The sequence below is a fragment of the Rana temporaria genome, chromosome 2 (assembly GCF_905171775.1).
Source record: "Rana temporaria chromosome 2, aRanTem1.1, whole genome shotgun sequence".
Lineage (NCBI taxonomy): Eukaryota > Metazoa > Chordata > Amphibia > Anura > Ranidae > Rana > Rana temporaria.
The window spans coordinates 506,756,748-506,783,280 of NC_053490.1; the positions used below are offsets into that span (position 1 = coordinate 506,756,748).

A 26,533-nucleotide genomic window follows, 5' to 3' on the forward strand; every position below is an offset into this window, starting at 1 on the left:
CTGCTTTAAGGATATATTTGCAGAGACTTTGCTGTATGAAGAATATTGGAGGGAGGGTTCATTCACACCCATCTACCTAGAACATAATTCTCAGATACTTTCCAAAAGTTATACGCATCTTAAAGAAAGAAAAAAAAAAAAATTCTCATTGAATTCCCTGACAAACCAGACACACTAGACATAACTCAGCGTTTGAGTAAACAGAGTAACAGAACATTGCAGTCCATGCAGGGATAAGTAAACAGCGTACACCTTAGGAAAACAGCCAGGCATTGTGCTGTAAATAAGAGAATGCCTTAGTCATTGGCAGCCAGGAGAGTGTGGGGGGGGGGGGGGGCAGCATTACAATCACCAGATTAATAAACCAGACGAGTCACTTACAGGAACCGCCGAGAGATATCAGCCAAAATTAAACACCCACTCCACCCGAAAGTGACAATTCCGTTCCGGTTGGATGATGCGGTTTTATTCATCTCTCTGGGTGGTAAGAAAGATAGAGACAGTCCTTTTTTTTTTTTCTTTGGCACCCTTGTTTTTTTTTTTTTAAAGGTCCCTTTCAGACGACTTCGCTGTCAGAAAGGATCTGCAGTGGATCACTTTCTAGAGGCGGCTGCAATAATTACATTCAATCCAGAGGTTTCTCCTGCAGTACCCTTTTTCTTCCACTAGATGTCCTAGTAATCAGGATCAGGGATGAGCTGGGTACATGATGGCATCCCTTGCAGCCTAGTGAGCTGTGGGTGGGGGGGATACCTTTCTCCGCAGCTGCATGTAGTAAATGGGAGGGGCCATATTTTGTTGATGACATCACAAGTATCTCCGCCCTTTTTTTTTTAATGCAGCTCATTGGTCTGGCTAACTTCCCAATCCTTGTTCATAAGACAATTAGCCAGATTCAGAAACACTGGCTTAACTTTGAGGCGGCGTAGCGTATACGCATATACGCTACGCCGCCGTAAGTCAGAGAGGCAAGTGCTGTATTCACAAAGCACTTGCCTCCTAAGTTACGGCGGCGTAGCGTAAATGGGCCGGCGTAAGCGCGCCTAATTCAAATGAGGAACAGGGGGGCGTGTTTTATGTTAATGACTCGTGACCCGACGTGATTGACGTTTTTAACGAACGGCGCATGCGCCGTCCGTGGACATATCCCAGTGTGCATTGCTCCAAAGTACGCCGCAAGGACGTATTGGTTTAGACGTGAACGTAAATTACGTCCAGCCCCATTCACGGACAACTTATGCAAACGTCGTAAAAATTTCAAAATTCGACGCGGGAACGACGTCCATACTTAACATTGGCTAGGCCAGCTTTTTGTTCGACTAACTTTACGCCGGAAAAAGCCTTACGTAAACAACAAAGTAAAAAAATGCGCCGGGCGCACGTACGTTTCTGAATCGGCGTATCTAGCTCATTTGCATATTCTACGCCAAAATCAACGGAAGCGCCACCTAGCGGCCAGCGTAAATATGCACCCTATGCACACAATGGAATATGTACACGGACAGCGCATGCGCCGTTCGTAAAAAACGTCAATCACGTCAGGTCAACCTCCATTAACATAAAACACGCCCCCTCATCCTCATTTGAATTAGGCGCGCTTAAGCCGGCCCTATTTACGCTACGCCGCCGTAAGATAGGAGGCAAGTACTTTGTGAATGCAGTACTTGCCTCTCTGACTTAAGGCGGCGTAGCGTAAATACGATACGCTACGCCGCCTTAAAGTTGCGGCGGCGTCTCTGAATCCAGCTATTTGATTTTATTATGTGATTGAAGCCATTTGATCAAAACAAAATCAGAAAGCGATCGATTGGCCATACCTTCCGTTTTCCGAGTGATTCGATCAAATTGAGTTGATTGTCCAGGGCGGAATATTATTGATCGTTTCCCTGGAATATTATTGATCGTTTCCCTGGAATATTATTGATCGTTTCTCTGGAATATTATTGATCGTTTTGAATCAGCAGCGCTGGGAAACTTTATTCTTGAATACGGTCGAATTTTAATCAATCGGATTGTGAGATCGCATGGTGGAAACAGAGGCGATCGATAACGTACGATTGTATAATTAACTAATAATCAAAATCGACTTCTCTGTGTGTCATGAATCGAATGGGGTGTTGACTATAGAACAATTATACCTAAAGAGAGATCGATTGGAAAATAAATCGATTGGCTCACGTACGGCCGTCATTACAGCTGCCAAATGACCATCGCAGATATATAACAGAAGGTTAAAGCCAGAAGACACCGGAGCGTGCTACCCCACCCCCACCCCCACCGCGGCGTATCGTTTCCTCCAAATTAACAGATGCACTTTAAGAAACGTGGAGAACATTTGGGATTTGGATTTGGGGAATTACGGTGAAAAATGAACACAGGACCCCCGAGCAGCTGAAGGCACGTATGGTGATGACACGTGTACAGGCTGGACGGACGCCAAGCGACAGACGCTAATGGTCCTTCTGACCCGGGAGACAGATGTACTGAGGCCAATCAGCATCTACAAAACATTTCTGGATATTTCAGGCTCGGTGGATAATGGTGAACAATAAGATCCAATAAGATTCAGAGATCCAATGAGATTCAGAGATTCAATGAGATTTAATGAGATTCAATGAGATTTAATGAGATTCAATGAGAATCAATGAGATTTAATAATCTCCAATGAGAAAAAAATGCACGCGCACCGCAGACAACGGCGCAGGCGCACTGAGCGTGCCACTCTTGTAGGCGATCATGCTGACACTGCCGGCTCCTGCGTGCATGCGGGGGAGTGACGTCATCGATGCTCCGGCCAGTCACAGCGCCGGAGCAGCGATACCCGGAAGTCACTCCGGGAGAGATGGCGGCGGTGGAGGAGGTGATCGAGGACTGGTTGTGAGGCTTCGATCTCAGGTAAGTCATTCATAATGAGCTAGCATGCTTTACATACTAGCTCATTATGCCTTTCTCTTGCAGGGTTTTTTTTTCTGTTTTTTTTAAAAAGGTTTACTTCCTCTTTAACCCATCACTGCGCTGCTTCTCCTTTCACTGTCCAGTCACGGGGCGGGGGTTCCGAGTGGGTTGAATGATGTCAGTCATCAGACTGAGGACATCTAGTGGAAGAAAAAAAGTACTGCAAGAGAAATCTCTGAATTGCACTGTCTCCTATTAAAGGGGTTGTAAACCCTTGAGTTTTTTTTTTCACCTCAATGCCTTCTATGCATTGAGGTGAAAAACCTCCTGTAATGCCGCAGGACTCGGGAGCGCACCCGCACGGGTGTCCCGAAGGAGAGCGCTTCCACTCGAGAAGAGGAGGAGCTACCAGCGCCGCTGAGGGACCCCAGAAGAGGAGGATCAGGGCCGCTATGTGCAAAACCAACTGCACAGAGGAGGTACAGTAAGTATGACATATTTACTGTCATTACTCCAAAACGGCGATATTTGGCCGTTTTGGAGAAATCGTCATCGGCCGATTTTTATCCAAATTAGGCCGATATTCAACATGGCGACTAGCGGTGTCACAGATCCGCAGCTAGACCGAAGCCGCTGCCTTTCCTGATGCTGTGAGCTGCGGCAATCCACGGGTCCGTGGATTGCCGCCGCGGTCACAGCATCAGGAAAGGCCGCGGCTTCGGCCTAGCTCCGGAGCCGCGGCCATCTTGGTACACCCAGCGCGGCGGCCCTCCTCTCTGTTTACACACACCGCTCTCTGGTGTCTGTACCACGGGGGGCGGGGGGGTCTGTACTGAGGAGGGGGGGTGTCTATACTGGAGGGAGAGGGGGTCTGTACTGAGGGGGGTGACACTATTTTTTTTGCACCAGTGCCACCTGCCAGTGCAAATTAGTGCCACTTGCCGTCCAGTGCCATCTGCCAATGCCTCCTGCCAGTGCGAATACCAGTGCCACCATCCAGTGCCAATTAGTGCCACCTTCCATCCAGTGCCATCTGCCAATGCCACCTGCCAGTGCCAATACCAGTGCCACATTCAGTGCCAATACCAGTGCCAATTAGTGCCACCTTCCATACAGTGCCACCTGCCAGTGCCATCCAGTGCCAACTAAAGCCATCAGTGCTACCTGCCAATGCCAACCAGTGCCATCTGCCAGTGCTAACTATTGCCATCCAGTGCCAATTAGTGCCACCTGCCAGTCAGTGCCACCTGTTAGTGCCACCTGCCAGTGCCACGTGCGCATGCGTGGGAGTGACGTCATTGCGGCTCCAGCAAATCACAGCGCTGGAGCCCTACCAACCTGGAAATAACTCCGGATATCACAGCGGATGGAACTACAAGTTCCAGCACGAGAAGACACAGAAACATAATTTGGAGTTGCAGCCCGTTAGTAAGTTCTTTCTTTCATTCTGAACATGGAGAAGACCCGGCTCCTAGGGCTTGCCGGACCCTAATTTCCACAATTCCTGGGAGCCGGGGCATGCTGCAACTTGTAGTTCTTCAGCGCCTTTCGCAGTGTCGGTGGTAAGAGACACCCCCCCCCCCCCCCCGGTAGATGTCTGTGCGGCTGCCTCCGAGCCGGTGAACTGTCTGCCGTCTTCATACAACAAACACATAATTAATTTGTAATGACAGCAAGTACAGTTAATCTTCTGCTCCACACCTACATGCCTACAAATTACGGGCAGGGCTTATACCTTACCTGGGTGACATTCCCTTTCCTAAAGATTGTAAGCTCTAACGAGCAGGGCCCTCTGATCCCTCCTGTATTGATTGTATTGTGACTGTACTGTCTTCCCTGATGTAAAGCGCTGCGCAAACTGTTGGCGCTATATAAATCCTGTATAATAATAATAATAATAAAGCACTGCATATCAGAAATAATTCACCTAATATAAAATACTTGATTTTTTTTTTATCCTTTGTTGCATCCCAGTGCCGCTGATCTCCTGCGGCCTCCTTGCGACCACTTTGCGTCTTACAGGCACTCCATTGATGGCTCTGCATGGTAATTCTCAAGGGCCGCTTTCCATATGGTGACAATGGTGGACCAGGCCGGCCTATGTTAAAGGCAGCTTGTGATCTCCGTTGGGAGATTGGAAACGCCGCCTGGCTGTGATGGGCGATGCCGGCACATAAAACACACAAGGGCCGTCATAAATAATAGAACTCAAACAACTCAGGCTAAATATTTTCCCTTGGGGCAATTAAGACAATAAAAAAAAGCACATAAGGCTTATTACTTCATATAGCATTTCTGGTGCTAGTTGGCGTCACAGTAATTACTTGTAATAGATCATGTCAACGGTTTTAATTGCAGTCTGTGTGGCCCTGTGCCAGAACTGGTATGGGCCCCGTGTTTCAGTAGCATGTTATCAGACTGTACACTGGGTGGCGCTGTTTCATTGGTGGTCTTTGGTAGGCCATTTATCAGACTGTGCACTGGTTGGTGCTGTTTTATTGGTGGTCTCTTTTAGGCTGTTATCAGAATGTCCAGTGGGTGGCGCTGTTTCATTGGTGGTCTATAGAAGGCTGTCATCAGACTGTGCATTGGGTGGTGCTGCTTCATTGGTGGCCTCTTTTAGGCTGTTATCTTATTGTCCAGTGGGTGGCGCTGTTTAATTGGTGGTCATTAGTAGGCTGTTATTAAACTGTGCACTGGGTGGTCTAGTGGGTGGCGCTGTTTCATTGGTGGTATTTGGTAAGCTATTATTAGACTATTCAGTGGGTGGTGCTGCTTCATTGGTCTCTTTTAGGCTGTTATCTGATTGTCCAGTGGGTGGCGCTATTTAATTGGTGGTGTTTGATAGGCTGTTATCAGACTGTTCAGTGGGTGGTGCTGCATCATTGGTGGTCTCTTTTAGGCTGTTATCTTATTGTCCAGTGGGTGGCGCTATTTAATTGGTGGTCATTAGTAGGCTGTTATCAGACTGTCCACTGGGTGGTGCTGCTTCATTGGTGGTCTTTGGTAGGCTGTAATCAGACTGTCCACTAGGTGGTGCTGTTTCATTGGTGGTCTTTGGTAGGCTGTAATCAGACTGTCCACTGGGTGGGGCTGCTTCACTGATGCTCTATTATAGACTGTTTACTAGGAGGTGCTGTTTCATTGGTGGTCTTTGAAATGCTGTGACCAGACTGTCCACTAGGAGGTGCTGTTTCATTGGTAGTCTCTGGTAGGCTGTTATCAGACTGTCCACTGGGTGGTGCTGTTGCACTGGTGGTTTGTGGTCACAGAGGGGACTATAACAGCATCCTCTGTATTTGCCTTTTATTGAGCGCCTTAGGAACTTGCAATGTTTCTGCATCATTTTTTGTTATCATTAAAGAGGAAGTGTGAGAGGGAACCAAGAAAACAGATTTTACACATCGGAGGTCCCTCCTTGGGTGCCATTTCCCCAATTTTCATATCTTTACACTTTCCATGGCGAGGAGCCAATTTCACATCTGCAGAGAGCAGTAATCCACAGCAGCCAATCAGAAGCTGGCTTTCATGGTTGAATGAGTAGACGTAGCTTACTGATAATTATTCCTGACAGCCCCGACCTTATGAGGCTTTCACCAAACATTCACTGGAAGTGAATTCATCGCTGACATTAAAAAACTCATGCAGCAGGATGATTCACCGGCAGTAAATATCATGTGAATGTCAGATTCACTCTTTAATAAATACAGCCATACGTGTGTCAAGATTCATTGTGTGATTATATAGCACAGGAGTCCCAAAACTTTTCAGTACAAGGGCCATATTGTATATTTTACAAATATCGCAGAAAAAAAAAACACATTAGGGTCCCCATCAAAGCCCCCCTTATATCAGAGTCCCCCCTTACATCAGCATCACCAACAGTCTTCCTTTCAGTCAGGGTCCCCATTAGAATCGCCATTGTATTTGGGTCCCCATTAGAGTCCTCCCTAAATCAGGGTCCCCATCAGAGTTCCCCTTCACATAAAGACCCCCATGACAACCCCCTTTATATCAGTGCCCCCTCTTACATCAGAGTTCCTATCAGTTCTTACATCAGAATCACCAACAGAGTGCCCCCTTACATCTGGGTCCCCACCAGAGTCCTTACATCTGGGTCCCCATCAGAGTCCTTACATCTGGGTCCCCACCAGAGTCCTTACATCTGGGTCCCCATCAGAGTCCTTACATCTGGGTCCCCATCAGAGTCCTTACATCTGGGTCCCCATCAGAGTCCAGCCTTACATCAGCGTCTCCAATCTCTATTAAGGTCCACCCTTACTTTGGGCTCCCCATTAGAGTCCCCCTTACATTGGGGTGCCAATCAGAGCCCCCACTTACATCAATGCTCCCCATTAGAGCCCTACTTACATCATGATCCCCATGACAGTCACCCTTATTTTTAGAGTCTCCTCTTACATCAGGTTCCTCATCACAGTCCTTACATTAGGGTCACCATTAGAGCCCACCCTTACATCATGATCCCCATGACAGTCACCCTTATATCAGAGTCTTACATCAGGGTCCCCCTTTAGAGCCCTACTTACTTCAGGGTCCCCATCAACGTCCCCACTTACATCATGATCCCCATGACAGTCACGCTTATATCAGAGTCTGCTCATACATCAGGTTATTCATCAGAGTCCTTACATCAGGGTCAACAGAGTCCCCATCAGAGTCCTTACATCTGGGTCCCTATCAGACTCCAGACTTACATCAGGGTCTCCAATTTCCATTAGGATCCACCCTTACATTGGGGTCCCCATTAGAGCCCCTGTTATATTGGGGTCCCAACCACTTATAGTCCCCACTTATATCGGTGTTCCCATCAGAGCCCTTCTTACATCATGATCCCCATGACAGTCACCCTTATATCAGAGTCCCCTCTTACATCAGGGTCCTCATCACAGTCCTTACATCAGGGTCACTATCAGAGTCCCCCTTACATCAGGGTCTTCGTTAGGGTTCACCCTTACATCAGGGTCCCCATCAAAATCCCCACTTACATAATGATCCCCAAAACAGTAACACCCTTATACCAGAGTACCCTCTTACATCAGGGTCCCCATCAGAGCCCTACTTACTTAAGGGTCCCCATCAGAGTCCCCCCTACATCAGGATCTCCATCAGAGCAATACTTACATCAAAGTCCCCACTTACATCATGATCCCCATGACAGTCGTCCTTATATCAGAGTCCCCTCATACATCAGGCTATTCATTAGAGTCCTTACATCAGGGTCAACAGAGCCCCCCTTACATCAGAGTCCCCACATCAAGGTCTCACTAGGGTACACCCTTACATAAGGGTCCCCATCAGAGTCCTCCCTACATCAGGATCGCCATCTAAGTCCCCCCTTATATTAGGATCCCCATCAAAGCCCCCCTATTTCAGAGTCCCCCCCTTACATCAGGGTCCCCAACAGAATCCCAAATTACAAGAATTTCATTGTCAATACTTTAAAATCTTGGGGAAGTGTGGTTTGAATAACAGAGCAGGGCGAGGGATCCCCGTTGTGCTGTGCATAATGGTGGCCAATGGGACACGTATGAGTTTCCCAGTCCTGGATGACCTGGCTCCGCCCACACAACTGCGCTCAATGCAAATGATCACAAAACCCTGCAAATCAGGTAAAAGGGAAGGGGACTTGGATTTTGGTGATGTATCCAACCACGTGACACCCTAAATATAAGTGTAGCATGAAGCGTGGTCTACAAGGTGGACTTATCCTTTAAGGATGATGATGGCTAATACAAGCCAGGACGTAACGAAGGCAAGCGCCAGACTGCTCCCACCTCCGCCATCGATTCAATCTTCATTTTCTGGAGAATTTCTTTCCTCCAGGATCTGACGGGATGTCCCTCAGACGTGAGCCATTAACGAGAACCACAAAAGTACTTTTCAATTTGCCTGAATGACTCGCCGAGTCCTAACCGTCAATAAATGCGCAGGAAGCGGCGGTTTCAGTTCAGCGGGGAAACAAAATAGACAGATATTTGTGATTGCATAATCTTTGTTGTTTTGCTCTCAGAAATTCCTCTTTTTTCTCTCACAAGGCGGTGCAGTGAGGAAAGACAGGAAATGTAGAGTGCGAGAGAAGCGAGTGGTGGAGGGGGGGGAATGGGGGGGCGCGTTTCCGACCGTTGGCCAAGGATCATTTTTATCATACATCTTCGCAAGGGAGTTCTGCACGCTTCTTGCAGATTAATGAGCTCCTTTCTGAAAGGCGGCAGGTTATTTTAAATCAAGGAATCATAGAATTATAGAAAAGTTGCGGCAGAAAAAGACGCAGTTTACCCACTGAGTCTGCCCCCTAAATGTGATTTTTTTTTATAGACTTTTTTGTCTAAGTATAAATTTATGTTAGTCCCAAGCATGTTTAAAGCTGAATTCCAGGAATTCAGCCACTTTGTAACAAGTGAAGGCACACTAAGAGTCCAAGGAGGTGTATGACATCTTTTGGACTTCTCTCTATTATTTATATTTGACAGGTTTATGGCTCTGCTGCAGCACTTGGGGCTGTAAGAGTGGAGAGAGAAACACAGAGCAGCTATGCCTGTCTCTCCTCTCTGCTGTCCATTCACAGAAGCCTTTGTATTTTGTGAATGAGTTCACATTACAAAGGCTTCTGTGATTGGACAGGAGGAGGGGAGGGGCAGTTGCACTGACTCTAATGATGAAGATGCTTAGACCTGAAGCATCAGCGTCAGGCTCCCAGAAATACAGCGATAGCCCTCTTTCAGGAGTGCAATAAACCTGTCAGATATAAATAATAAAGATAAGCACAGGAGATGTCATGTACCTCCTTGGACCTGAAACGGCCCAAAAGACAAATAGCACCAGACCCGCGGCAGGGATATGTGAACCGGCTCCATCGAGAGCCGGTCAAAATCTCCTGCTATTGCGAATTGGATGCGGGGAACACGCAATGGTGATCACCCAGCCTTAACCTCTTGCCGCCTACATAGGTGCCCATGTTTGATGGTAGATGCCAACACATCACACATATGTGCCCATGTTTGACGGTAGATGCCCACACATCACACATATGTGCCCATGTTTGATGGTAGATGCCCACACATCACACATATGTGCCCATGTTTGACGGGAGATGCCCACACATCACACATATGTGCCCATGTTTGATGGTAGATGCCCACACATCACACATATGTGCCCATGTTTGATGGTAGATGCCCACACATCACACATATGTGCCCATGTTTGATGGTAGATGCCCACACATCACACATATGTGCCCATGTTTGATGGGCACATATGTGTGAAAAAAATGAAATTACAAACATGTTATACTTACCTCCACTGTGCAGCTCGTTTTGCACAGAGTGGCCCCGATCCACGTCTTCTGGGGTCCCTCGCGGGCTGTCTTGGCTCCTTCCCACAAGAATGAACCCCCTTCATGGGAGCTCTCTCCCATGGGGGTTAGTTGATGTGGGCGCACTCCCGTGATACAGCCAGCAGCCATAGCCACCGACTGTATTACTCGGCCCCACCCCCTGGCGCGCCGCCTCATTGATTTTATTGACAGCAGGGGAGCCAATGGCTGCGCTGCTATCAATCAAACAATGAATGAGCCGGGAAGCCCGGCTGAGAAGCCATCGCGTTCACGGTGCGGGACTTTTGAGGGGTCAGGTAAGTAAACGGGGGGCTCGGGGGGCTGCTAATCCTCGGATGTTGGAACCTTTACAACCCCTTTAATGATAGATGCCCACACATCACACATATGTGCCCATGTTTAATGATAGATGCCCACACATCACACATATGTGCCCATGTTTAATGATAGATGCCCACACATCACACATATGTGCCCATGTTTGATGGTAGATGCCCATACATCACACATATGTGCCCATGTTTAATGATAGATGCCCATACATCACACATATGTGCCCATGTTTGATAATAGATGCCCACACATCACACATATGTGCTCATGTTTGATGGTAGATGCCCACACATCACACATATGTGCCCATGTTTGATGGTAGATGCCCACACATCACACATATGTGCCCATGTTTAATGATAGATACCCACACATCACACATATGTGCCCATGTTTAATGATAGATGCCCACACATCACACATATGTGCCCATGTTTAATGATAGATGCCCACACATCACAAATGTGTGCCCATGTTTGAAGGCAGATGCCCACACATCACACATATGTGCCCATGTTTGATGGTAGATGCCCACACATCACACATATGTGCCCATGTTTGATGGGCACATATGTGTGAAAAAAATGAAATTACAAACATGTTATACTTACCTCCACTGTGCAGCTCGTTTTGCACAGAGTGGCCCCGATCCACGTCTTCTGGGGTCCCTCGCGGGCTGTCTTGGCTCCTTCCCACAAGAATGAACCCCCTTCATGGGAGCTCTCTCCCATGGGGGTTAGTTGATGTGGGCGCACTCCCGTGATACAGCCAGCAGCCATAGCCACCGACTGTATTACTCGGCCCCACCCCCCGGCGCGCCGCCTCATTGATTTTATTGACAGCAGGGGAGCCAATGGCTGCGCTGCTATCAATCAAACAATGAATGAGCCGGGAAGCCCGGCTGAGAAGCCATCGCGTTCACGGTGCGGGACTTTTGAGGGGTCAGGTAAGTAAACGGGGGGCTCGGGGGGCTGCTAATCCTCGGATGTTGGAACCTTTACAACCCCTTTAATGATAGATGCCCACACATCACACATATGTGCCCATGTTTAATGATAGATGCCCACACATCACACATATGTGCCCATGTTTAATGATAGATGCCCACACATCACACATATGTGCCCATGTTTGATGGTAGACGTCCATACATCACACATATGTGCCCATGTTTAATGATAGATGCCCATACATCACACATATGTGCCCATGTTTGATAATAGATGCCCACACATCACACATATGTGCTCATGTTTGATGGTAGATGCCCACACATCACACATATGTGCCCATGTTTGATGGTAGATGCCCACACATCACACATATGTGCCCATGTTTAATGATAGATACCCACACATCACACATATGTGCCCATGTTTAATGATAGATGCCCACACATCACACATATGTGCCCATGTTTAATGATAGATGCCCACACATCACAAATGTGTGCCCATGTTTGAAGGCAGATGCCCACACATCACACATATGTGCCCATGTTTGACGGTAGATGCCCACACATCACACATATGTGCCCATGTTTGACGGTAGATGCCCACACATCACACACATGTTTTGGAACTATATTTCCCATGATGCTCAACTACACGGCAGAGTACATGAGCATCATGGGAAATGTAGTTCCAAAACGATGCCAAAAGGTTCGCCATCACTGCCCTAATGCAATAGGCTGTGTGCACCTATGACATTGGGGTTGATTTACTACAGGAAAAAATACTGTGCACTTTGCAAAGTTGCTTCAGTGCTTAGTAAATGAGCAAAAACTGCTGGCTTCCATCCTCCAATCATGTGCAAGCAGAAAATGCTGTTTTTTTTTATTTTCCTTGCCTGTGATTGGGTATTCTTTGCAAAGTGAAGCTTCACCTCATTTACTAAGCTCTGGAGCGACTGCACTTTGCAAATTGCACAGTCTATTTGCCTTTAGTAAATCCCATTACATACACATATAATCCTATGGGAAGATTGCTGTTAAAATAAATAATCTGGTGACAGGTTCTCTTTAACCATCTGTAAGCCCAGTAGGTGGATACAAGCATGCACAAAAAAAAGAAAAAAGGAAATCAGCACAATACGGCCACAAAAGGCTTTTCAAGCAAGAGCGCTCTGCACAAGCACGCAACGTCTTTTCACATTTCACGGGTCACAAGAAGTTGTGTTGGATCTGCTTTTCAGCAACGTCCCCCGTCTGTCATCCCTGACACTGCACACTGCTCCGTCTCCTACTGACGGATAAATATGTCAGGTAAAAAGGAGCCCGGAGAGGAAGTCACACAGGACGGCTGTCAATCAAACGCTCGTCATACAACGGGCTGTCTATGACATCACAGTCACATGACCCCCATGTCTACGTCTGGACTGGCATGCCAGTGATGCGGGTGTGTTCTGTAAAATCCATCCTGGCCCTGTGACCTCAGCACTCTACAAAGCTGGAATAATAACCTCTCAGAGCTGTCAATCACGGCGCCGCAGTATGGCGAGCGGCGCGCTGGGAGTGACAGGGCGGTTAGAAATGAATTTGTAGCAATCAAGTTTTCAAATTTTGGGAACGTTAAAGTTTATTTAAAGTGACAAGAAACTGAACTTAAAATAATGATATCCAAGTAAGTATTTTTAAAGTTTTTTACCCCAAAACTTCAAAATCCTGATATGTGGCTGCTGTGTTCTTCATTAACAAAGGATACATTTTTTTAGGAATCATTCACAAAAATAAATAATAATAATGATATTTTAATTAATTCGTAATATTTCTTCTGAGCTGCATATCTGATCTAATTGTTGGATTGTTTAGTCTAATGATGGGAAGAGGATATCGTATATACTCGAGTACAAGCTGAGTTTTTCAGCACATTTTTTTGTGCTGAAAATGCCCCCTTCGGCTTATACTTGAGTCATCTTTTTGCGCCTGATCTCCCGGAATTTGGGGACCCGGTACCGGCCGGCCGTAGGTCCCCTGGACCCCAAACTTGGCACACATGTAGCCCCACTATTCCTCTACAAGTGTGCACAGTTTGTTGTCTGAGGGACCTACGGCCGAGGAGCACCGATTTTTCAAAGCCGGGCACCCCTTCCATAGACTCCTATGTTAAATGGTAATTTCTCTGGTGATTTTGGGGACCCTGTACCGGCCTTCGTATGTCCCCTGGGCCCAGGACTTAGCACACATGGAGCCCAATTTCTCCTCTACAAGTGTGCAAAGTTTGTTGTCTGGGGGACCTACGGCTGGGGAGCACCGATTTTTCAAAGCCGGGCACCCCTTCCATAGACTCCCATGTTAAACGTCAGTTTAATCATGGACACAGTGAGGCATGGGCACAGTGAGGCATGGGCACAGTGAGGCATGGGCACAGTGAGGCATGGACACAGTGAGGCATGGACACAGTGAGGCATGGGCACAGTGAGGCATGGGCACAGTGAGGCATGGACACAGTGAGGCATGGGCACAGTGAGGCATGGGCACAGTGAGGCGTGGACACAGCGAGGAATGCACATGGACACAGTGAGGCACGGTGAGGCATGGACACAGTGAGGCATGCACATGGGCACAGTGAGGCATGCAGATGGACACCCTAGGCTTATACTCAAGTCAATACGTTTTCCCATTTTTTTGTGATAACATTGGGTGCCTCGGCTTATATTTTCAGGTCGGCTTATACTCGAGTATATACGGTACATTGATCTATATAGGAGATATATCGTATCTATACCGGGGGGGTTAGATGTAGCCTAAGCATCTCTCCGAATCAGACATAACCATTCAGAATCTGGATAAAGCATTGTTAAGATTCTTCTGCTGCAAATTAGATAATGAAGGGGAAATCTGATTGGCTTCCACAGACAACGCCGACACATCTCCAATCAGACGTATTCCATGCTGGTTCATTGGCCGATTTAATGCATTAATTTATAACAGAGTAATGGGGGGGGGCGCCTTTACCTCTTCCCGACCTCCCGACGAATCTTAGGTCATTGAATCGGGCGACCTGGCTCTTCATCGCCGCTGTGGCATTGCGAAGCTCAGCTGAGTAATTTTCATCGTTGCCCGCCATCACGGTGACCAGTGTGCCATCTGGAACGTCCCCTAGCGCCACCACCTGGCCAAAAGAAAAGCAGTGAAATGTCAGACGTTATCATTTTTAGACTCCTGTATCCAATCTAATCTTATGAGGTGCCCTGGGACATCAAGGAACAACCATGTGTGAAAATTGGCGGATTCCGCAAGAATTGGATGAAAATCAAGCTGCTCTGACCAGCTTTAGACTGTCTGAGGCCCAGTACACACGACCGAGGAACTCGACGTGCCAAACACATCGAGTTCCTCGTCGAGTTCAGTGTGGAAGCCGCCGAGGAGCTTGGCGGGCCGACTTTCCTCATTGAACAACGAGGAAATAGAGAACATGTTCTCTTTTCGGCCCGACGAGTTCCTCGACGGGTTCCTCGCTGAAAAGTGTACACACGACCGAGTTTCTCGCCAGAATCCAGCTCCGACCGAGTTTCTGCCTGAATTCTGCCGAGAAACTCGGTCGTGTGTACGGGGCCTGATGCCTCGTACACACGACCAGTTTTCCCGTCTGGAAAACCGCCGGGAATCCCGGCACGAAAAATGAGAGCATGTTCTCTTTTTTCTTGCCGCGATTCCCGGCGGGCTTTTTCCCGGCAGTTTTCCTATGGGAATTACTGCGGTGGAGCATACACACGGCCGGCTTTCCCGGCCAAAGCTCTCATGGCAATTTTCCTGCCAGGAAAACCGGCCGTGTGTAGGGGGAAAAAGCTGCCGAGCCGCTTCTCAGCTTTCCCCTCGGGTTTCCTGGCGGTAAAAAGTCTGCCGGGAAACCCGTACGTGTGTACGGGGCATAAGGGATGACAATAAATGGAAGACCTTCTCACTTAGTACAGCTTGTGGTAAAATTATTCAGAACACAACAAGTAAAAATAGAGCATTTCAAAAAAAATTCGCAGGAAATTTCGATTTCCACGTAAATGTTACTTATTATTTAGCTTGGCTTATTCTATTCAGCCAGAGGACTGAATGAGAGAAATATACAGATGGTCATACACTGAGAATTTGGGACAGTTCCTGGTAAAGCGGCTAAAATTTAAGGGGTGGTCATGTTGGTACTCTCCCCCCGGACATCCAGTGGCGGAAAAACTGTAGGCCGTATCCAATCAGATACAATAGCCTGCACTGCAGATTCAGCCATCCGTGCTGTATAGTGCTAGGAGATGGAGGAACAGAGGATGTGGGATCCTGTTGGATCATATAGCATTATATAGATGAAGGAATGGTGCTATATAGATGAGGGAATGAAGGAATGGCACTATACAGATGGAGGAATGGCACTATATAGATGAGGGAATGAAGGAATGGCACTATGCAGATGGAGGAATGGCACTATATAGATGAGGGAATGAAGGAATGGCACTATGCAGATGGAGGAATGGCACTATATAGATGAGGGAATGAAGGAATGGCACTATACAGATGGAGGAATGGCACTATATAGATGGGGGAATGAAGGAATGGCACTATACAGATGGAGGAATGCCACTATATAGATGGGGGAATGAAGGAATGGCACTATACAGATGGAGGAATGGCACTATATAGATGAGGGAATGAAGGAATGGCACTATACAGATGGAGGAATGGCACTATATAGATGGGGGAATGAAGGAATGGCACTATACATATGGAGGAATGCCACTATATAGATGAAGGAATGAAGGAATGGCACTATACAGATGGAGGAATGGCACTATGTAGATGAGGGAATGAAGGAATGGCACTATACAGATGGAGGAATGGCACTATATAGATGGGGGAATGAAGGAATGGCACTATACATATGGAGGAATGGCACTATATACATGAGGGAATGAAGGAATGGGACTATACAGATAGAGGAATGGCACTATATAGATGGGGGAATGAAGGAATGGCACTATACAGATGAAGGGATTGCACTATATAGATGAGGAAATGAAGGAATGGCACTATACATATAGAGAGATGGCACTATATAGATGAAGGAAGGGCACTATACAGATGAGGGAATGAAGGAATGGCACTATACAGATGAAGGAATGACACTATATAGATGAGGGAATGAAGGAATGGCACTGGAGAAATTACACTATATAGATGAGGGAATGAAGGAATGGCACTATACAGATGGAGGAATGGCACTATACAGATGGAGGAATGGCACTATATAGATGAGGGAATGAAGGATGAAGGGATGAAGGGATGGCACTAACAGATGGAGGAATGGCACTATACAGATGAAGGGATGGCACTAACAGATGGAGGAATGGCACTATACAGATGAAGGAATGGCACTATACAGATGAAGGGATGGCACTATACAGATGAAGGGATGGCACTATACAGATGGAGGAATGGCACTATACAGATGGAGGAATGGCACTATATAGATGAGGGAATGAAGGATGAAGGGATGAAGGGATGAAGGGAGGGCACTAACAGATGGAGGAATGACACTATATAGATGAAGGGATGGCACTAACAGATGGAGGAATGGCACTATACAGATGAAGGGATGGCACTATACAGATGAAGGGATGGCACTAACAGATGAAGGAAAGGCACTATATAGATGGAGGAATGAAGGAATGGCACTATACAGATGGAGGAATGGCACTATACAAATGAAAGAGTGGCACTATATAGATGGAGGAACAGAAGATGGAGGGCTCTGTTAGATTTTATAGTGCTACAAAAATGGACGAACAGAGAAATGGTGAATATATAGAAGGAGGAATGGTGCTACACAGATGGAGGAATCATAGATTTGATTATATAGATGGAGGAATGGAAGATGGAGGAGTCTGTAGGCTGAACAAAGAAAACCCAGCAGTGTACGGCCCATATAAAGCAATTGGACAACAACAACAAAATTGAGAATGAGTAAAAAAAAAAAAAAAAGTGCCAATAAAATAAATGGATGAGTTTTCCATTCCCTGTGCCTTCCAGCCCCGGTATTATAAAGTGGGGAGGAGATCCGTCCCACTCCATGCCCAGAATGAAGTCTGGGGGGGTGCTAAGGGTCGGCCAACCATCTGAAAAGCGACTAAATAAACTCAAGTCTACATTTAGTTCACAAGCCGAGCTGAATGTCTCATCTTTCCAAAGACATAAAACAGGAGGGGAGAAAAAAAAATGAAAAGATGAAAAGCATAAAATATTCCAAAGCTTTTAGAAGGTTCTTTTTCTTACACTAAACCTGAAATAAACTGAAAACACAAGAGGCTGGAAGCAGACTAAACTGACAAGACGGGACACGCAGCGCTCTGACAGCATTGTCTTTAAATGCTCCGTCTTAAAGATTAGCTGTAAGCTGTCTACATTTACTGTACTTGATGAATCAACCTCGCTAAGTGTTCGCTGCCTCATTTATTGGGTTATTTTACAAAAGGAGGAATGTTTACACTGGTTCGGGGTATATGTTTCTACTGAATCCGGAGAGTTGAAGAACTCACAGGCTCAGTAATAAAGATGACTCCTCCAGTCATTTGTTCTCTTAGCTCAAGGAAAGACGGCAAGTTTTACAATGTTATCCTATAGCGGATATGAACTACATGTCCCCAACCAGAAGGGGGCGCACAACCAAGGGTATATCAGTTGCAGATTCAGACTGTAAAATAGTTAATAAAATGTGACAATGTATCAGTTGTAAATAGGTATATAAACTGATTGCCGTGTTTCCCTGAAAATAAGACCTACCCCAAAAATAAGACCTAGAGCTGCAATATAAGCCCTACCCCGAAAATAAGCCCTACTGTGTCTTTTGTTGCCAAACTTAATATAAGACCCGGGTTTATTTTCGGAGAAACACAGTAGGTACATTGCTGCCAACTATCTTGAGTCTGGTGGTATCTTTCTGTGTAGCGGTCAGCACAGGGGAGAATACAAACAGGTATTACCTCTACTCAAGGAAGGGTTAAGCCTCGTACACATGGCCGAGGAACTCGGCGTGCCAAACACATCGAGTTCCTCGGGCAGTTCAGCACTGAAGCCGCCGAGGAGCTCGGCGGGACGAGAGCTCCCATAGAACAACGAGGAAATAGAGAACATGTTCTCTATTTCCTCGCCGAGCTCCTCGTCGGCTTCCTCGGCCGAAAGTGTACACACGGCCGGGTTTCTCGGCAGAATTCAGCCAGAAACTCGGTCGGAAGCTGAATTCTGCCGAGGAAACTGGTCGTGTGTACGAGGCCTTAGTGTTAGGGTTACAGGTAGGGCTAGTGTTAGGCTTGGAATTACAGCAACAGCAACCAGAGGTTAGGATTAAAGAGAAGGGAAGGGTTAGGATCACTGAAGAGTTAGTGCTAGGGTTACAGGGAGGGTTAGTATTAGTTATATGGAGAATTAGTGCTAGGGTTACAGGGAGTTAGTGTTAGGCTTGGAAATATAGCATGCGCTCATGTTGGGGTTACATATAGGTTAGTATTAAAGGGACAGGGAAGGGTAGGATTACATGAAGAGTTACGTGTTGGTGTTACAGGAAGGGTTCGTTTTAAAGATAGATGAAGAATTAGTGTTACAAGGAGGGTTAGTATTAGTTATATGGAGAATTGGGTTACAGGGAGTTAGTGGTAGACTTGAAATTACAGCAATGGCTCATGTTGGGGTTACATATAGGTTAGAATTAAAGGGAGGGAAAAGGTTAGGATTAGATGGAGAGTTAAAGCGGTTCTCAACCCTAAAGTGAAGTCGCGCTGATCGGCACCCTCCCCCCTCCGGTGTCACATTTGACACCTTTCAGGGGGTGCAGATACCTGTCTAAAGACAGGTATTTGCACCCACTTCCAGCCCGGCATTCACGGGCAAAAGACGGGCATTGCGTCGCCCCCCCCCCCCCCCCCCGTTGTCTGCTGGGAACACTCGGCTCCCAGCATAGAGCGGGAGCCAATCGGCGGGCGCAGCGCGACTCGCGCATGTGCCGTAGGGAACCGGGCAGTGAAGCCGGAGCGCTACACTTCCTGGTTCCCTCAGCGTGGATGGAGGGGGGAGCAGCAGAGTGACGAGCGATCGCTCGTCCTCTGCTGCGGACGGCGCTGGACTCCAGGACAGGTAAGTGTCCTAATATTTAAAGTCAGCAGCTGCAGTATTTGTGGCTGCTGGCTTTTAATATTTTTTTTTGAGCAAACATCCGCTTTAAGTGTTGGGGTTACAGGGAGAATTAGCGTTTAAGATAGATGAAGAGTTAGTGTTAGGTTTACAGGGAGGGTTAGCTTTGTTTGAGGTTAGGCTTTAAATTACAGCAAGGGCTCATGTTGGGGCTATATGAGGGTAAGGATTAAAGGGAGGGGAAAGGTTAGGATTACATGAAGAGTTAAGTGTTAGGATTACAGGGAGCATTATTATTAGTTATATGGAAAAATAGCGCTAGGGTTACAGGGAGGGTTAGTGTTAGGCTTGGAATTACAGCAAGGTCTCATGTTGGGGTTACATGAGGGTAAGGAATGAAGGAAGGGGAAAGGTTAGGATTACATGAGGCGTTAAGTGTCAGGGTTACAGGCAGGTTTAGTGAACAATCACTAAAGATGAAGAATCAGTGTTAGGTTTACAGGGAGGGTTAGCTTTATAGTCTGAATGACAAGGAGGGTTAGTATTGTGGTTATAGGGAGGATTAGGCCCCGTACACACGACCGAGGAACTCAACGTGCCAAACACATCGAGTTCCTCGTCGAGTTCAGTGTGGAAGCCGCCGAGGAACTTTTGCCATTGAACAACGAGGAAATAGAGAACATGTTCTCTATTTCCTCACCGAGGTCCTCATCGGCTTCCTCGGCCGAAAGTGTACACACGGCCGGGTTTCTCGGCAGAATTCAGCTCTGAACCGAGTTTCTGGCTGAATTCTGCCGAGAAACTCGGTCGTGTGTACGGGGCCATAGTCTTAAGGAGGGTAATACCCTGTACACACGATCGGTCAATCCGATGAGAACGGTCTGATGGGTTTTTCCATCAGTTAACCGATGTTCAGAACACGGTGACGTAAAACACAACGACGTGCTGGAAAAAAATTAAGTTCAATGCTTCCAAGCATGCGTCGACTTGATTCTGAGCACGCATAGATTTTTAACCGATGGACGTGCCTACAAACAATCGTTTTTTTTTTCTATCGGTTAGGTATCCATCGGTTAATTTTAAAACAAGTTTCACATTTTTTAACCGATTGATAAATAACCGATGAGGCCCACACACGATCAGTTTGGTCTGATGAAAACGGTCCATCAGACCGTTCTCATCGGATTGACCGATCGTGTGTACGTGGCATAAGTGTTAAATGGAGGGTTAATGTTTGGCTTGGAATTACAGCAAGGGATCATGCTGGAGTTACATAGAGTTGGTTAGTGTTTGTGGTTACATAGTTAGTGTTAGGAATTAATAACAGGGGCGGGGGTAGGGTTATGTGAAGAATTAGGAATAAATGGAAAGTTAGTGCTGGGGTTACAGGTAGGCTAGAGTTAGGATTACAGGGGGCAGTGTGACAGACTCACCCGGGATATCCCCGGACCCTCTTATGTCTAAAATCATCCTATGCCCACTAGGGGCATAGGATGACTGAGAAATGATAATGTGTATTGCATAGCAGGTAAGCAAGGAGACGTGACGTCTACCATGAAAAGGTCATATCTATGAGTCGCCTAGTCTGGGTAAATGATTAGTTAATTAGCTCATGTTAATTTATGTTCTGGTTACCTCCTCTAACTGTATATAAGGTTGCATTCTTGGTTCTATTAAACACTCCATGTTCAGCAGACAAACAAGTCTCGTCTCGTTGTGTGCTTGTGAGCAGCTGGAATATCTGATATCTATTTCCAGACTGATAGGAAGCGGTATATGACGGAAGCACTCAAGCGGAGTGTGGGACGTTCCGTTACAGGCGGGTTAGGGTAATATGAAGAGTTAGGGTTACAAAGAGAATTAGTGTTAGGGTTACAGGGAGGGTTAGTTTTAGGGATACAGTTAGGGTTAGGGTTTAAATTACAGGGTGGGTTAGTATGGGGTTTATAGGGAGGATTAGTGTTGAGTTCAAAATTACAGAGAAGGTTAGTCTTTGGATTACAAGGAGGGTTAGTGTTGAGTAAAGTTGAATAAAGTCATCAGTCCATCCAGTTCAGCGTGTGTATGTGTTCATGTCTTTATGTGTGTGTATGTGTTCATGTCTCTACCATTTCCCATATCCCTGTATATTGTGATTGCTAAGATGCCTACCTAAGAGTATTTTAATGACGATGGCACTTCATATTTCCCTGCGATACTCTGATAAGGATATCACTTGATATATAAATGCAGTTTAAAATTGCTTTCTTGGCTACAAAAAGTTTGTAAAAACACTGTTAGGTTACCCATATTCTCATATAGGTGCAAGATCCATCTCTTCATGTCTGTGGGTGCAAGCAGACCACTACAGACGTCCCTTGCCAACCAATCTCTGGGTAAATACTGATCAGCCATGGTGAATTATATTAGTTAATTTCTATTGTTTTCCCCCCCATTAAAGGCCAGTAATGAAGGCGCTTACTTATGTTCCATAAGCATGCACGGTTGGGTAATCTGATCGTGCATGTTTACCTTAAAACTTGGTCTTCTGGTGGTTGGATTGTGTCCATACCTACAACTACCTAAAGAATTAAGCAGTTGGTTGCCAAGAGTTTCTAATGAGCGATCATTATCTCAACACTATAGACTTTCTCTACCAAGAACATTAATGTATGATATCCAGAAATAGTGTAACACCGCCCAGACTGTGGATAAAGATTTCCTCGTGGGTGCGGGCCTCGGCTCACCACCGTCAATAGTAGTTGAAGAAAAAGAAGATTGGTCACACATCATGGAAGGAAGAACTTCTGTAGAATAGTTACTTTATTGTCAAGGTCCCGAAGGACGTAGACAGGACGTTACAGGAACATTGGTACCAATGTAACGTCCCGTCTACGTCCTTTAGCCTCTTGACAATAAAGTAACTATTCTACAGAAGTTCTTCCTTCCATGGTGTGCGACCAATCTTAATTTTCTTCAATTAATGTATGATATCTAAAGTTTAAATGATGTCTACAGTAAATGTTCACTTATGCCGATCCTTTAAAAAAGGCATTTGAATAGATTGCTAGGAAAAAGACAAACTACAAGTCTACTACTTCTACCGTTGGAATTTTCCTGGCAACATCGGCCTATTGATGTCACAAACAATTCATTTAATTCTTCCTAGGCCAATGAATGACTGATTCAAAATGACATGCCCTGGAACCCCGTTATCTTTGTACATGTAGCCCAATGTCTACGGCCCCAACACCGGCATCCAACGTTTTCTGAGATGCCACCAGACCCATCCTCCTCATCTCCAACCAGATCTACTTAGAAGACTAAACCCCTCCAGATAAAATGATATTATAATCTGAAGGAGTCAACTGAACTTTTCAGCTTCTTCAGACTTAAAAGGGAAAGTATCCAATTTGTATAACTTTGTCAATGATATGCCCATTACGCCAACAGAAGGGGGATTTGTTGGCAAGGTTTTTGATACAATTTAACTAACGGCCTTACCCTGGGAGGCGTGTAATGTTTTATGAAATTGTCCTACAAAATGTCATCTATTTTTAATCTAAAACCAGTCACAAGACGGACACCATTCTCTTTGTTGTATTCTTCTTCTCTGACATTCCTGTCTGTAATGTTTTGTAGAATAGATGTTGGGCCGAGCGCAGCCAATGGCTGCATTCCTGCCTTTTGTATGACACCTCTCTCCGTCTTGTAAGTTCACCTTTTTATTCTGAAGCTTCCAGAAGGCAAACAATGTTAACACAACCCGGGCGCCAAACTCTCCTCTTCTTCTTTTCTTTAGCTTTATTGACTGAATGGTGTAAAAAACAAACCTCTTGGGGTGAAAGTTCACCAATGCGCTTTTTACATCACGCTATGCTGAATAGACAGCAGGGGCGTCCAGATTATAGAACTAAAAAAATGCACTTACATTTATATACTGTACTAGTGTGGGGGGCTTGGAACTTACTTTACTATGTGTGTATGTGTGTGTGTGTGTGTATAGATAGAGAGAAATAGTGAAAGAAAGATAGATAGATAGATAGATAGATAGATAGATAGATAGATAGATAGATAGATAGATAGATAGCGATAAATGCATACATATATGACTACAGGGATAGATACATAAAGAGGTTGTTAGATTGATAGATAAAGATAAATAGATAGATAGATAGATAGATAGATAGATAGATAGATAGATAGATAGATAGATAGATAGATAGACAGACAGACAGATATATAGATAGATAGACAGACATATATATAGATAGACAGACAGACAGACAGACAGACAGACAGACAGACAGACAGACAGATAGATAGATAGATAGATAGATAGATAGATAGATAGATAGATAGATAGATAGATAGATAGATAGACAGATAGACATACAGATAGATAGATAGATAGATTGATAGATAGATAGATAGATAGATAGATAGATAGATAGATAGTCATAAATGGATACATATATGACTACAGGATAGATACATAAAAAGGTTATTAGATTGATAGACAAAGATAGATAGACAGACATATAGATAGACAGACAGACAGACAGACAGACAGACAGACAGACAGACAGACAGACAGATAGATAGATAGATAGATAGATAGATAGATAGATAGATAGATAGATAGATATAGAGGCAGTCAGACAAAACTAGACACATATATTGGGGTTGATTTAGCAAAACTGGAGCACTCAGAATCTGGTGCAGCTCTGTATGGTAGCCAATCAGCTTCTAACTTCTAGCTTGTTTAAATAAGCTTTGGCTATAAAACGTGGAAGTTTGGTTTTTATCTAGAGCTGCATCAGATTTTGCACTCTCTGGTTTTAGGAATCCCTCCCTTACTAAAAAATATTTTATCTATCTATCTATCTATCTATCTATCTATCTATCTATCTATCTATCTATCTATCTATCTATCTATCTTTATTGATCTTTCTGTCTATCTAATCCTCATTCTGTGGTATAGGACCCCAGGAGTTATGTCCGTAGGATACAGGAGACACATCAGAAATATTTGTATTAACAGATTAAGATGTCAGTAAAAAAAGACCCCCCCCCCCCCATATAAAAGCAGGTATCAGCACAAACGTGTTCCTGTTTATAAACATCATTGATCAGTTGGAAAATATCTGAATAATAATAGGAGGACTAATGGTAGCTATGGCTGTCTAGGGGGTGGGTGAGCACAGATGATCCACTTCCAGGGGTGACTTGATAGACAATGGATTTCATATGGAGTATTTTTTAAAAAAAACTGCCCAAACACCTGTCTAGCATAGTCTATCAATATGCAAATTAGCCAATCAACACATCTTTCATTTGTATTTCTATCAATCTATTAGTCTTTATTTATTATTGTAGAAGTTTCTCTCTGGGGAGGATCGACTAAGAATATATTTTACTTGTTTATTTCCTTTTCGTGTTAGCGGATGATTGAAGAGAATACAGCTTTCATGGGCTAAGCAAAAGTGTACTAAACCAATGTCTATCTGTTTATCTATCTATCTACCTATCTATCTATCTATCTATCTATCTATCTATCTATCTATCTATCTATCTATCTATCTTTCACCCTCTCTCGATCTGCTCTCTCTCCATCTACTCTCTCTCTTTCTTTTTTTTTTTTCATTCTATTTTCTTTCTTTCTTTCTCTTTCACTCTCTCTCTCTTTCTTTATTTTCTCTCTCTCTCTCTCTCTCTTTTTATCTTCTATCTCTCTTTTTCATTCTTTCTCCCTCTCTCTTCTTCGCCAACTCTTTATCTTCTCTCTCTGTATTTCATTCTTTATTTCTCCCTCTCTAGCTTCCCTCTCTATTTCTTTATCTCTTTATCTTCTCTCTCTCTTTTTTATGTTCTATCTCTCTCTTTCCTTTTTTTTTCTCCCTCTCTCTATCTTCTCTCTCGCTCTTTCCTTCTCCACCTCTTTATCTTCTCTCTCTATATTTCATTCTTTCTTTCTCCCGCTCTCTGTCTTCTCTCTTCCTTCCTTTCTTCCTCCATCTCTTTACCTTCTCTCTCTCTCTCTCTCTCTCTCTCTTTATCTCTCTCTCATTTTATTTTCTATCTCTCTTTCCTTCTTTCTTCATCTCTGTATCTTCTCTCTCTCTCTCTCTCTATTTCCTTCTTTCTTTCTCCCTCACTCTCTCTATCTTCTCTCTTTCTTTCTCTCTTTATCTTCTCTCTCTTTCTTTATCTCTCTCTCTCTCTCTCTCTCTCTCTCTCTCTCTCTTCCTTTCTTTGTTTCTCTCTCTACTCTCTTTCTTTCCTTCTCATCTCTCTCTTTTTTTCTATTTCTCTTTCCTTTCTTTCTCCCTCTCTCCATCCTCTCTCTCTCTCTCTTTTTTCTTTCTTTCATACTCCCTCTCTCTATCTTCTCTCTCTCTTTCCTTTATTTGTTTCTCCCTTTCTCTGTCTTCTCTCTCTCTCGTTCTTTCCTTCCTTTCTTTACCCCCCTCTGTTTTTATCTATCTTTTTGTTTTTCTGTTTTTTTTTTCCTTTCTCTTTCCTTCTTTCCCCCTTTCTCTACTCTCTTTCTTTCCTTCTCCACCTCTCTATCTTCTCTCTTTCTCTTTACTTCTTTCTTTCTCCCTCTCTCTATCTTCTCTCTCTTTCTTCTTTCCTTCTTTCATTCTCCCTTTCTCTATCTTCTCTCTCTCTTCTCTTTATTATTTCTCCCTTTCTATGTCTTCTCTGTCTCTCTCTCTCTCTCTCTCTCTCTCTCTTTCTTTCTTTCCTTCCTTCCTTTCTCCCCCTGTTTTTATCTATCCTTTTGTTTTTCTGTCTATCTTCTATCAATATTTCACTCTCTCTTTATCTGACAGTGCGTTTTCTCTCTCTCCATCTCG

General features: G+C 44.9%; 1 protein-coding gene across 2 annotated transcripts in view; it reads right to left on the reverse strand.

Annotated features, from left to right (window-relative positions):
• The window catches only part of RUNX1 (RUNX family transcription factor 1), a 140,200-nt gene that overhangs the window by 104,685 nt on the left and 8,982 nt on the right, over positions 1-26,533 (reverse strand). For both annotated transcript variants that reach the window (XM_040338944.1, XM_040338943.1), the window contains exon 2: positions 14,541-14,697. In XM_040338944.1, the coding sequence (XP_040194878.1) occupies positions 14,541-14,697 (157 nt within the window). The remainder of the gene's footprint in view (positions 1-14,540; positions 14,698-26,533) is intronic.